Source organism: Choloepus didactylus, chromosome 2 (genome assembly GCF_015220235.1).
Source record: "Choloepus didactylus isolate mChoDid1 chromosome 2, mChoDid1.pri, whole genome shotgun sequence".
Taxonomy (NCBI): Eukaryota; Metazoa; Chordata; class Mammalia; order Pilosa; family Megalonychidae; genus Choloepus; species Choloepus didactylus.
The window spans coordinates 35,651,358-35,663,747 of record NC_051308.1 but is presented as its reverse complement, the minus strand read 5'-3'; the positions used below and the strand labels follow the sequence as shown (position 1 = coordinate 35,663,747).

The following is a 12,390-nucleotide window of genomic DNA, read 5'->3' as shown; positions in this document are numbered from 1 at the left end:
GTAATTAACTTTCTAATTTTATTGCATATCAAAGATTTTAAAATTAAAAAGGATACTTCATCATGTAACCACAAAACACATCACACAAATAAGTAACTAGACAGGTAAACTCTGTTAAAATATACCAGAAATTAAAGATCATAATTTCTTTTTCAGCTACCAGAAAAATATGAATACGTAATTAAACTGAGAGAAAATGCCAGTAGAACAAGCATTAAGATGCTGAATAGGCAGAAACAAATAAAACCTGTCCAATTATTCAAAATTTACTAAACTATATGCTGCTCAAATCATAAGTGCCTCCTTTTTAATGACACTCTCTGACAAGTTTAATCAAGTTACTCATTCCCTTTACCAAATGCCCAGGCGAAATCATACACTTGATTATATTTATCACTTTACTAAATAGGTTGTTCTTGTTTTCTAAACTCTATTCCTTTCATTCACCAAAAGATGCGTAACCTTCCCAAGGCCAGAGACTGTCATACACTCTCAGCTGGTTCATTGTTGATACAGAAAGCACTTACGCTTCATTTACACTTTCTGCACTGACTTTACTACTTTTTATTTTCTTAAAGTGGTAGAAAGGAAGAATAGGATAGGGAAAACACAGACTTTAAGTTCAGACAGACCTGTGCCTGAATTTATACTCTGCAATTTACTAAGAATCTGACCTTTCACATACTTTTTTGATCCTCACACCCACCCTTTGTGGGACAGATTTCAGTTTATTCCAATGAAGTATTTTCTCCATAAACACTGAAGGATGCCAAGAAAACTTTGCTCTTGGACCTGATTTTCATGTATTCAAAGAATAAATACAAGTGAAAAATGTTCTTTTTCTAACTTTACTTTCAGAAATTGCATTAGATATTTCTTATTTTCAAAATCCATCCTTCATAGAGAAGACAAGAAATTTCTCAAGTCTCCCTCTGGATTGTTTGGGGAGTCTTTCTAAGTAACATTTTTAGTTGAGAGAAGAGTTTCTTTGCTTTGCTCCCATTCTTTGAAGAGAATATGGGTGTTGACTGTCCAGATGTAGGTGGTTCTGCAAATCAATGCTGGACTCTTGCCTTTGGAACCAACCATATCACAGTTTAGGTTTGCAGAACACCCAGTCTTTCTCCCTGGTGTCTTTCGGCTGCGTTTCTTTGAAGAAATAGTAGACTTGCTCTTCAGTGCTGACAGAAAGCTTCTACTTTTACCAGGATGTTTAATTGTTCTGTTGACATGTTTTACAAGTAATCAACAATATATTTTTGGTGTCTTTGTACTTTTTCACAATTTTTGCTTCTTTAAAACTGAATGTATAATTTTTGCTTCTCAATGAAGCAGTTTCTGTATTTTGGGTGTCAGTCAGGGCTTGGGTTTGAGATGCACTCGAGAGTTATCTAACACCAGCAACTGTAAACAGTATGGACACGTTTCTTCAAAAGTGCTTCTATCATAGGAGACAGCAGGCCTCACCCAGGCAACTAGGTGTAATTTCTGCACTGTAGCCTCAAGGTAGTGCTTCTGCCTCACTGCGGCAGCTGCCGCTGCTCCCACACCATGGAAACCCAGTTTAGCAGTGTCTTTTGAAAAGCAGTCCAATTTAGCCATTTGAATTTTTATGGATTGTGCTTTTGGTATCAAGTCTAAGAAATCCTTGCTTGACCCAAGACATAAAAGATTTTCTCCTATGTTTTCTTCCACAAGTTTCATAGCTTTAGGTTTACATTCATTCTGAGTCAATTTTCATATTTCCATACTGTTGACATCCCTTTTCAATACAAATAAATTAGGGTGGTCTCTGCATAGACACCTTTGAAGATTGAGAAAGTGATTAAATGAGAGGAAGGTGTAGCAACAGGCAAGACAAGATTTAATGAAGGATTACAAATACTGAATCTTTTTACAAATATATATATTTTTAGATGCTAGGGTATTAGAATAGCTAGAAGGAAATGACTGAAAAGGTGGAACTATAAGCCAAAACACTCTCTGAAATTTGCTCTATAGATACTTGTTAAATTGTACTTAAAATTCATCACCTTTCTGTACATGTTATATTTTACAATAAGGAAATAACTGAAATTGTGGAACTATAACCCATAGTATTCTTTAAAATTTGCTCTCTTCCTACTTGTTCAATCGTACTTTGTAAGTTATCACTGCTAAGTATATATGTTAAATTTCACAATAAAAAATAAATTAAAAAATGTATTAAAAATTTTAAATATTCAGTGTGCAACAAAAGATTACAAGACAAAGAAACAGGAAATCATGTCCCATCCAAAGGAACAATTTAAAAATCCATCAACAAAGAGGAGCAGACTCTAGACATACAAGACAAAGACTTAATGATTCTCATCATGATCAAGGATGTAAAGGGAAAAACACAGAAAGAAGTAAAGGATATGAGGAAACAAATAAATGAACAATACGTGAATTTTTTTGAGATTCTCAATTGGAATGATTTGGACTGAGGAGCAGAAAGAAAAAAAAAGAATTTATAAAAGTAACAGAGCCTAAGAGACCTGTAAGACACCACTGAGTTTACCAATATATGCATGAAGGCACTGCTAAAGGAGAAGAAATAGACAAAGGAGCAAAGTATATTCAAAGATATACCTGCAGAAAAGTCCCAAATTTAAAAAAAGATATGAATATGTACACTTAAGTATACCAACGAACTCCAAAGGGGTAAAACTCAACAGGACCATATCCAGATACAAAGTAGTCAAAGTCAAATGCCATGGACAAGGAAAGAGTTCTGAAAGCTGCAAGAGAAAAGCAATGAGTTCTGTACAAGGGAATCCCAATAAGACTGTAAGTGTTAACTTTCATCAGAAATCATGGCAGCAAAGCATCTTAGTGGATGAAATGTTTAAAGTTCTAAAAGGAAACAAAGAATTTTATATCTGGGGAGATATTCTTAACAAAACATGAAGAGGAGATTAAGACATTCCCTGATTTAAAAAAAGGTGAGGGAGTTTTGTCACCACTAAATCTGAGCTATAAGCAAAGCTAAAGGGAGTTTTTCACAATGAAAGGAAAGGAGACTCAATGGTGGATCAAAGCAGCATAAAAAATAAAGGTCTTCCATAAAGATAACCAAGTGGGTAATCATGAATGTCAGTAATATTGTATTGTATTTTTGTTATGTAAATTAACACCAATCCTGGCCAAACTCTTCTGAAAAACTGAAGAGAAGGGAACACAACTAACTCATTTTATGAGGCCTCAAGACCACCCAGATAAAGATACAACAAGATGGGAAGGTGACAGCATTACAACATTCTAAATGTGATTAATCCCACTAATGGAATGCTAAGGAGGGGGTGGAATGGGAAGATTTAGGCTGTATATATGTTCCCACAATTGAAAAAATAAAAAAAGACAGTCTAAATAGATGACAACTGAATGCCAAGGATGACCCTGGATGGGATCTGAGGATGGAGGACAGGAGGCTCAAAGGGACACAGTTGAGACATAAGAAAAAAAAAAGAAAAAAAGAAAGGAAATATAGAATGTAAGCTTTGTATCAATGTTGAATTTCTTGAACTTCTTAGCTGCACTTAATGGGATTACATAAAAGAATGTTCTTGTTCATGGGAATTGCATATGTGAATTATAGTGTTTTTTCAAGGATGTGTGCAGCTTCTCATATGTTCAGAAGACAGAGCAATAGATGATGGATGATAGATAGGGAGGGAGGGAGGGAGGGAAAGAGAAATGGCAGTATCACAGCATGTTAAAGTTGGTGGGTCGGGGTATCGGGGGAGGGGGGTCAGGGTATGCTGGAGTTCTGTGTATGGGGTTTGTATTGTTTTTGCAACTGTTCCTATAACTTTGAATTTATTTCAAAATCAGATCAAAAAAAAAAAAGATACTACAAGAAAATTCCAGACCAACATCTCTTATGAATATAGGTGCAAAAACTGTCAACAGAATATATAAGCAAACTGAATCCAAGAGCACATTAAGATCAAGTGGGAGTTATCCAAAATATGCAAAGGGAGTTTAACAAAAGAAAATAAACTAAAGCAATATATCACATTAACAGAACAAAGGAAAGAAAACTAAATGATCATCTGAATTGACGCAGAAAAGGCACTTGACAAAATCTAGCACCCTATCTTGATAAAAACACTTAGAAAACTAGGAATATGAGGAAACTTCCTCAACATGATAAAGGGCATGTTCCAATCCGGATCAGTCCCAAGACCAAAAACACACCTGGCATGGAATTACCCATGAGTTTAATTAGGGACTTACACAACAGGAGACGATTCTTCCCAATGGCAGCCTGTCGGTAAAGTCAAGTCTGTGTTCCATCCACACACTGGATAAAGGGCGTGTGATCCACAAGGTTTTCACAATCACACTGTCACCCATTGTAAGCTACATTGTTATACAATTGTCTTCAAGAGTCAAGGCTACTGGGTTGGAGTTTGATAGTTTCAGGTATTTACTTTTAGCTATTCCAATACATTAAAACTTAAAAGGGGTTATCTATATAGTGTGTAAGAATGTCCACCAGAGTGACCTCTTGACTCCATTTGAAATCTCTCAGCCGGTGAAACTTCATTTTGTTTCATTTCGCATTCCCATCTTGGTCAAGAAGATGTTCTCAATCCCATGATGCTGGGTCCAGATTCATCCCCGGGAGTCATATCCTGCGTTGCCAGGGAGATTTACACCCCTGGGAGTCAGGTCCCTGATAAGGGGGAGGGCAGTGAGTTCACCCACTGAGTTGGCTTAGGTAGAGAGAAAGGGCCACATCTGAGCAACAAAGAGGCACTCAGGGAGAGACTCTTAGGCACAATTATAAGCAGAGTTAGCCTCTCCTTTGCAGTAATGAGCTTCGTAAGGGCAAGCCCCAAGAGAGAGGGCTCGGGATACTAAACCGTCAGTCTCAATGTTTGTGAGAACATCAGCAACAATCCAGGTGAGGAAGTTCAACACTTCCGCATTTCCCCCCAGCTCCTCAGGGGGCCCTGCATATATATATTTTTATTCTTTGCCCAAATTACTTTCAGATGTGTCGCTATTTCACTCTAACCTATACAAACCTACCATATCTCACTTCCTATTCAAAGTTCCATGTAATTATGGTGTTTGAACAAACTGACTGTAGAAGTTATATTGATTAGGAAATATAGATCTTGCACCAAATAAACATCTCTTCCCCTGGTCCCACAAGAACAAAATGGCAATTTTAAGCCACCAAGTTTTATGGTAGTTTGTTATGCAGTAATAGCTTATCAGAACATCAAGCAAGGATTTCTTCAAGATGAACAGAAAGTAAGTACAGTATCTCAGAATAGTATACAATGGAAAAGAATTGCCAAACGAGCATAAATCAAGTGTTTTAGAATATCTATTTTTACATTATATGTAAACAATCAATGCAATTGGGGTTTTTGTTATGAGAAAAAAAGGAATGGGTGAGGTGTGGTGGAGGGAAACCATACCAAAGTAAACAGAAAAGGACAAAACTCAGGTACCACATGATGATTTGGCTATCATTCTTAATACTGGTTAAATTCAACACAGACTATCATATTCAGTTCTGGATTTTATAACTAAGAAGAACCTAGAGGATCTGTAAGGAATTCAAAGATGAATAAAGGCCACAGGGGAAAAAAACATGAGGAAAGGCTAATGTATCTGGACTGTCCTGTAGGAGAGGAGATGTACCAGTTTGTATATATTATGTCCCCCAGAAAAAGCCATGTTCTTTGATGTAATCTTCTGTGAGTAGACATATCAGTGTTAATTAGATTGTAATTCTTTGAGTGTTGCCATGGAGATTCACCCCACCCAACTGTGGGCAATGACTCTGACTGGATAATTTCCATGGAGGTGTTACCCCATCCATTCAGGGTGGGTCTAAATTAAATTACTGGAGCCATATAAATGAGCTGACAAACAGAAGGAACTCAGTGCAGCTGTGAGTGACATTTTGAAGTGCAGATAAGAGTGACATCTTGAAGAGGAGCCACAGCCAAGAGGGACATTTTGAAGGATGTATGGAAGCTGAGAGAGTAGATGCAGATGAGAGACAGTTTGAAGATGTCCATTGAAAGCAGACTCTTGCTCCAGAGAAGTGAAGAGAGGATGCCCCAAGAGCAACCGAGAGTAGCATTTTGAAGAGGAGCTGTGGCCTAGAGAGGAACTTTCTAAGAGAAAGCCATTTTGAAACCAGAACTTGGGGCAGACACCAGCCACGTGCCTTCCCAGCTAACAGTGGTTTTCTGGACTCCACTGGCCATCTTCCAGTGAAGGTACCCTACTGTTGATGCGTTACCTTGGACACTTTATGGCCTTAAGACTGTAACTGTATAACCAAATAAACCCCCTTTTATAAAAGCCAATCCATTTCTGGTGTTTTGCATTCCGGCAGCATTAGCAAACTAGAAGAGTTAAGGAAAACCTAGTGACATTGAAGGAGCTATTATTTTCTAATCTACTTAGATTAAACTGAAAGACAAGGATGTTTACAATAAACATGGAAAAACAATGAGTGCTGCTAAAGATAGGTTACTAGAGGAGACCAAAGACTGTCTTCTTGTAATCTGTTAGAAAAGACCTGTATCTGCTTAGGAAAGGTAAGATGTGATTCCGTCCAAATTTGAGAGATTATCAAGATCTCTTCTAGGAGAATGCTGTGATTTTATCATGCAATGAGTGCTCCTACTACATTACCAAAACTGCTGATGACCCTGATAATAATTACTAATATTGACTTGCCACATTCTGTGGGGTACATTATCCACATTACTTCATTTAAGCTTTGAGACAATCCTGGCAATTAGGTATCCTCATTTTATAGATGAACAAATGATGTTCAGCAAGATGAAGGAATACATGTCCAAGGTTACTAAGATATAAAGTGTTAGAGCCAGAGCTCAAACCAGACCTGCCCGATTCTGAAGACAGTATTTGGTTATTACCAAATTCAAACTATAAACCATAATAATACTTCCAATTTTTCATTTAAATTTGAAATGGTACATAAGTCACCAAGGTTTTGGTTTCCCTGGTAACTTACATGAAATGAAAAATTACATCTGCTTAATGACTGATAAATCCATTTAAGCAATTAAAATCCCATATCATTGCAAACACACATAATTACTGGAAATATCACTGCAGGAACAACTATGATAGAGCGGCTCATATAGATAGAAAGTATTAAACAATGTGAACAGAAATAATTTTAGTTATTTATGACCCAAAGTAAAAGCTACCTTGAGGACTTGTGAAGTCTTGAGCATTTTCCTAAATCCTTCAAAGAATGCTTAAGCTTGAGAACAATTTTAAATGACACTTAAGGGAGAGACAGAAATATGGTTCCAGCACAAATCTAAAAAACCTATTTTCAGACAAAGTGAAAAAGAGTACCTGGTTCTTGTTTCCTATAAGCTTGAGAGAAATCATAGAACATCACTTCTGAGAATATTTCTGTGCTCCAACGTATGTGTTACAAACATTCTCTGTCAACAAGACAACTTTCTGAGCACCGAAAAAGAAAATTATATCGTAGGATCCAGGCTTTTTTCTTACTGTATTTTTTACTTATTTTTTACTATAATATATAAAAGCTTTCTAAGACTTTACTTCAACCTAAGAACCAAAAAGGGACTGCTCAAATTTAATCTTCATTAAACAGAAAGAAAGCAAATTATATTGTTTTAAACTGCTAAAGTTTTTAGACTTTATCTGTTTTATATTCTTCTTCCTTACCTGGCCTGTTAGTGGCTGCCATAATAAAAACCTGCTGGCGTGTTTCCAGTCCATCCATTTCTGTAAGTAGCTGATTTACCACCCGGACACTTGCCCCTGTCTAAAAAATAATAGTTCATCAGATCCCAATAAAATGGAACAAACATAACCAATTATTTCCAGTCAAAATAATACATTTGCTACCTTGAATGAAAGCTCTTGTCAAAAGATATAATTATCATTTTCTAAGGACTCACTATATCTAGGCACTGTATAAAACATCTCTCCCCCAATGTGGTACAGGACACCACAGGTGAGAGTGAGTCTCCCTGGCGATGTGGGACAAAGAACTAAAAAACAAAAAAAAAGCTCTTATCAGCCTATTCCACCCCCCCCCCACACACAATCCTGTTATTATCCACAGTATAGGAAATGACACTGAGGCTAAGAGTTATTTATCTAAGATTTCCTAGCAAAGTAAGAGTTGAGACAAAATGCAACTTCTGGCCTAGCTCATTCCAAAATTTTATGCCTCTGAGATATTCAAAGATCTAACAGCCACAATGAACTTTCCTTTGAGCAAATCTAGACTCAGCTTTTAAAATCCAGAATTCCTAGGACATCAGGTTTCCTAGATTTTTTAGTGCAACAAATACAGGAAGATGTGGGATACTGAGATTTTTATACTTCTTGAAGCACGTAGTAAAAAGTATGACCACATCAAGGGAAAATCCAAGGAAAAGGTTCAGGGAGTTGGTGAACAGAAATGTAAATCAGTTAGATACAGGAATAAAAAACTGACAATGGAGGAAATGAGAAAAGTGGTACTATGTTTCTTTTTGTCATTAATTGTCTTTCTTCAACATAAATTTTACATATAGAGGTGGTAATAGGTTTCACATACTGTTTCTCCAGAGAAAAATATTTGGTGTACCTTTGGTAACATAACACTAACAGTTAAGATATTAAGAGAATCATAATTGAGACTCAAAAATATAAATAAGGACGATGGCTGCACAGGGAGGTGTGGAATTTAGTTAGTCCCCAAGAGCAACTAGTAAATAGCAGGAATAACTAGCAAAATAAATCCCCTTTTTATAAAAGCCAATCCATCTCTGGTGTTTTGCATTCCGCAGCATTAGCAAACTAGAACAGATTTTGGTACCAGAGAAGTGGGGTGCTTTTGCTGCTGTGTTTGCAAATACTAAACATGTTGGAATGGCTTTTTAAATGGATAAGGGGAAGATTCCAGAAGAACTATGAGGAGCTTGATAGAAAAGGCCAAAACTGCTTTAAAGAGACTGTTTATGGAAATATGGACTCTAAAGATACTTCTGATGAGGACTTGAGCAAAAATGATGAATGTGTTGTTGCAAACTGGAAGGAAGGCGATCCTTGTTTTAAAGTGGCAGAGAATTTGGCAAAATTGAATCTGAAGTGGGGCCCTTCCCCCTTGGCCTGTAACAGTTGCAGAGTAAGAATGTTGTGTAAATGGCATTAAGCCATGAGAAGAAGGAAGTGAAACTGCGGTTATACGCATCAGCCAAGCATAACCGTTATAACAATCAACAATTGCACCGTTTCCAAGTGAAACTTTTTGTAACCAAGTGAAACTTTTTGTAAGATTTCTAAATGCCAACCTTGCTAAATTGTCTTTTGTAACCAATAGCTAACTGCCAACTCTGCTTCTGTTAAAATAGCTTGCCTGCGTTTCCAGGATGTGGTTTCTGTCTATATAAGGCACCAGCACACACAGGTTGAGGCTGCTTACCAAACTCCCTGCGTGGAGTGACGGTGAGCAGTCGCCGACCGGCTAATAAAGGCTCTTTAAATTCTGTTTAGCTGTCTTGTACTTTAACTCGCGGGCACCGTAACAGAATCCTCATGTCAGATGGAAGGAAGAATTTAAAAGTGACAACCTGGATTACTTAGCTGAGGAGATCTCCAGACTACATGTGGAAGATGTACCCTGGCTTCTCCTTGCAGCTTATAGTAAAATGCGAGCAGAGAGAGATAAACTTAGAACTGAACTCTTGGGTTCAAAGAAACCAGAAGCTGATGGCTTGGAAAATTACGAGCTTCCAGGGGGTGGAATCCCAGAAGCTACAGCCCAACGTGAGGATTTAACCAAACATGGAACCCAGCCACCATTTCAGTACAAGCCAAGATTGGAGATGGAATTATCCAGAAAGGATTTGTGGAAAGTCCTATTGTCTGATGGCTTTGACCCCTGCATGCTTCATGAGAAGCCAACAGAATTTTTGTGAGATCTTTACAGACAGAGCCATTGCCAGTCTGGACTGAAGAAGACAGACAAGGAACAAACTGAAGGAAAAATTTCTTCAAAGACAGAGCCATGGAGGTTGAGGTCTGGAGTCAAGAGGTCTCGGGCTGGGAGAGCAGAGCAGCCCACATGCATGGAAAGGGTGAGTTTGCCCTGGAGGTCAAGGGCGGGCCTTCCACCTCAATGCTCAGGAAATGTCCTGCCACCCCAAGCCCCAAAGAGGGTGAAGCACATTCCCAGGGAATTGGGGAGAGCCTGGCTGCCACCACACTGTTCTGAAGGGGTTGAGCATGTGCCCTGGAGATGGAAGGGAATCCGGGAGCTGCCCTGATGTTTGAGGAGGGTGGGGCCGAGAAGGTGGTCTCCCCAATGTGTGGATATGTTGGAGCACTCACCCAAGCATTTGGAGAGGAGAGGGCTGCCGCAAAGGCCCTTAGGAAGGGTTAGACTCCCGCTCTGTCAAGCCCCAAGGATGCAACCTTGTTCTGTTAATGACTCTCAGACTTAGAAATCTAATGGAGTTTGTCCTGCAGGTTTTAGGAACTGTTTTGGTCCTGATAACCCTGTTTTCCTAACTCTTTCTCATTATGGCAATGGGAATATTTATCCTATGACTGTCCCTCCTTTGTATATTGGAAGCATATAACTTGTTCTAAGTCCACAGATCCAAAGCTAAAGGAAAAGTATGCCTTAGGACTGACCACGCCTATATTTGATTTTGATGGGATCTTGTACTTAACTATTGTTACTGAAATGATTTAAGTTTCTGTGGTTTTGTAGGATGAATGTATTTTGTATTTGGAAAGAATATGTTTTTCTGGGGTCCAGGGGGTGGAATGTGCTGGTTTGAATGTATTATGTCCCCCAGAAAAAGCCATTCTTTGATGCAATCTTGTTGGGCAGACATAATAGTGGGGATTAAGTTGGAATGTTTGGATTAGGTTGTTTGCATGGAGATGCGCCCCACCCAACTGTAGATGATAACTGATGGGATATTTCCATGGAGGCGTGGCCCCACCCATTCAGGGTGGGCCTTGATCAGTGGAGCCATATAAATGAGCTGACTCAAAGAGAAGGAACTCAGTGCAGCTGTGAGTGACGTTTTGAAGAGGAGCAAGCTTGCTAGAGAGGAACGTCCTGGGAGAAAGCCATTTTGAAACGAGAACTTTGGAGCAGATGCCAGACACGTGCCTTCCCAGCTAACAGAGGTTTTCCGGACGCCATTGGCTATCCTCCAGTGAAGGTACCCGATTACTGATGTGTTACCTTGGACACTTTATGGCTTTAAGACTGTAACTGTGTAGCCAAATAAACCCCCTTTTTATAAAAGCCAATCCACCTCTGGTGTTTTGCATTCTGCAGCATTAGCAAAGTAGAACAGATAGTTAAGAGAGACCAAGGAAGAAATCAAGTGAAGGAGATAATTTCCTAAAGGGCTTATCTTCCCTAAGAAAAGGGGAGAGTGGGGCCCACATCAAGCGGCAACCTTCCTTCAGAGAATTCAGACCCAGGGCCTGGGCAAAAAGGAAAAAAAAGAAAAGAAAAGCAGAAACAGCTTAAGCTTGGGTTCTGATTCACTCTCAGCCCTTGGCAGGGACAGGGCCTGCTGAGAATTAAAGGCACCACACCTCTTTATGCCAGTGGGGAGCAGAGGGCTGACAAGCACCACCTGCTGGGCAGGATAGGAAAAGCACAGAGTCTAGAGGCCTCACAGGAAAGTCTGACAACCTGCCGATCTCATCCTCAAGGAAACTTGATACTGATTACACCCTCCTCCTAAGAGCTAGGCCCATCTGGTCTGGGAAAATCTGATTGGGGTAATCAAGGAAACCAGATGCCTAGAGGACAAAATAATTATGATTCACACAAGGAAAAATGAAGATATGGCCCAATCAAAGGAAAAAACTTACACTCCAAGTGAGACACAGGAGTTGAAACAACTAATTAAAGACGTTAAAACAAATCTCCTAAATCAAATCAAGGAGCTGGAGGAAAATGTAGCAAAAGAGATGAAGGATATAAAGAAGACAATGGATGACCATAAAGAAGAATTCGTAAACTTGAAAAAAACAAATGGCAGAACTTATGGGAATGAAAGGCAAAATAGAAGAGATGAAAAACACAATGAAGACATACAACAGATTTGAAGAGGCAGAAGAAAGGATTCACGAATCAGAGGACAGACTGGCTGAAATCCTACACAGAAAAGAACAGATACGGAAAAGAATGGAAACATATGAGCAAGATCTCAGGGAATCGAAGGACAATAAGAAGCACATGAATATACATTTCATGGGTGTCCCTGAAGGAGAAGAGAAGGGAAAGTGGAAAGAAAGAATAATGGAGGAAATAATCACCGAAAATTGCCCATCTCTTCTGAAAGACATAAAACT

At 38.7% G+C, this 12,390-nt stretch overlaps 1 protein-coding gene and 1 pseudogene across 5 annotated transcripts in view; both read right to left on the bottom strand.

Moving 5' to 3' along the window:
* Positions 1-12,390, bottom strand: part of NVL (nuclear VCP like) — a 185,241-nt gene that overhangs the window by 27,382 nt on the left and 145,469 nt on the right. For all 5 annotated transcript variants that reach the window (XR_005214811.1, XM_037823031.1, XM_037823045.1 and 2 more), the window contains one exon: positions 7,735-7,834. Coding sequence is in view for 4 of the 5 variants with exons in the window: in XM_037823031.1 (XP_037678959.1) it covers positions 7,735-7,834 (100 nt within the window). In the remaining variant the exon portion in view is untranslated. The remainder of the gene's footprint in view (positions 1-7,734; positions 7,835-12,390) is intronic.
* On the bottom strand, positions 898-1,856 carry LOC119524419 (annotated as a pseudogene).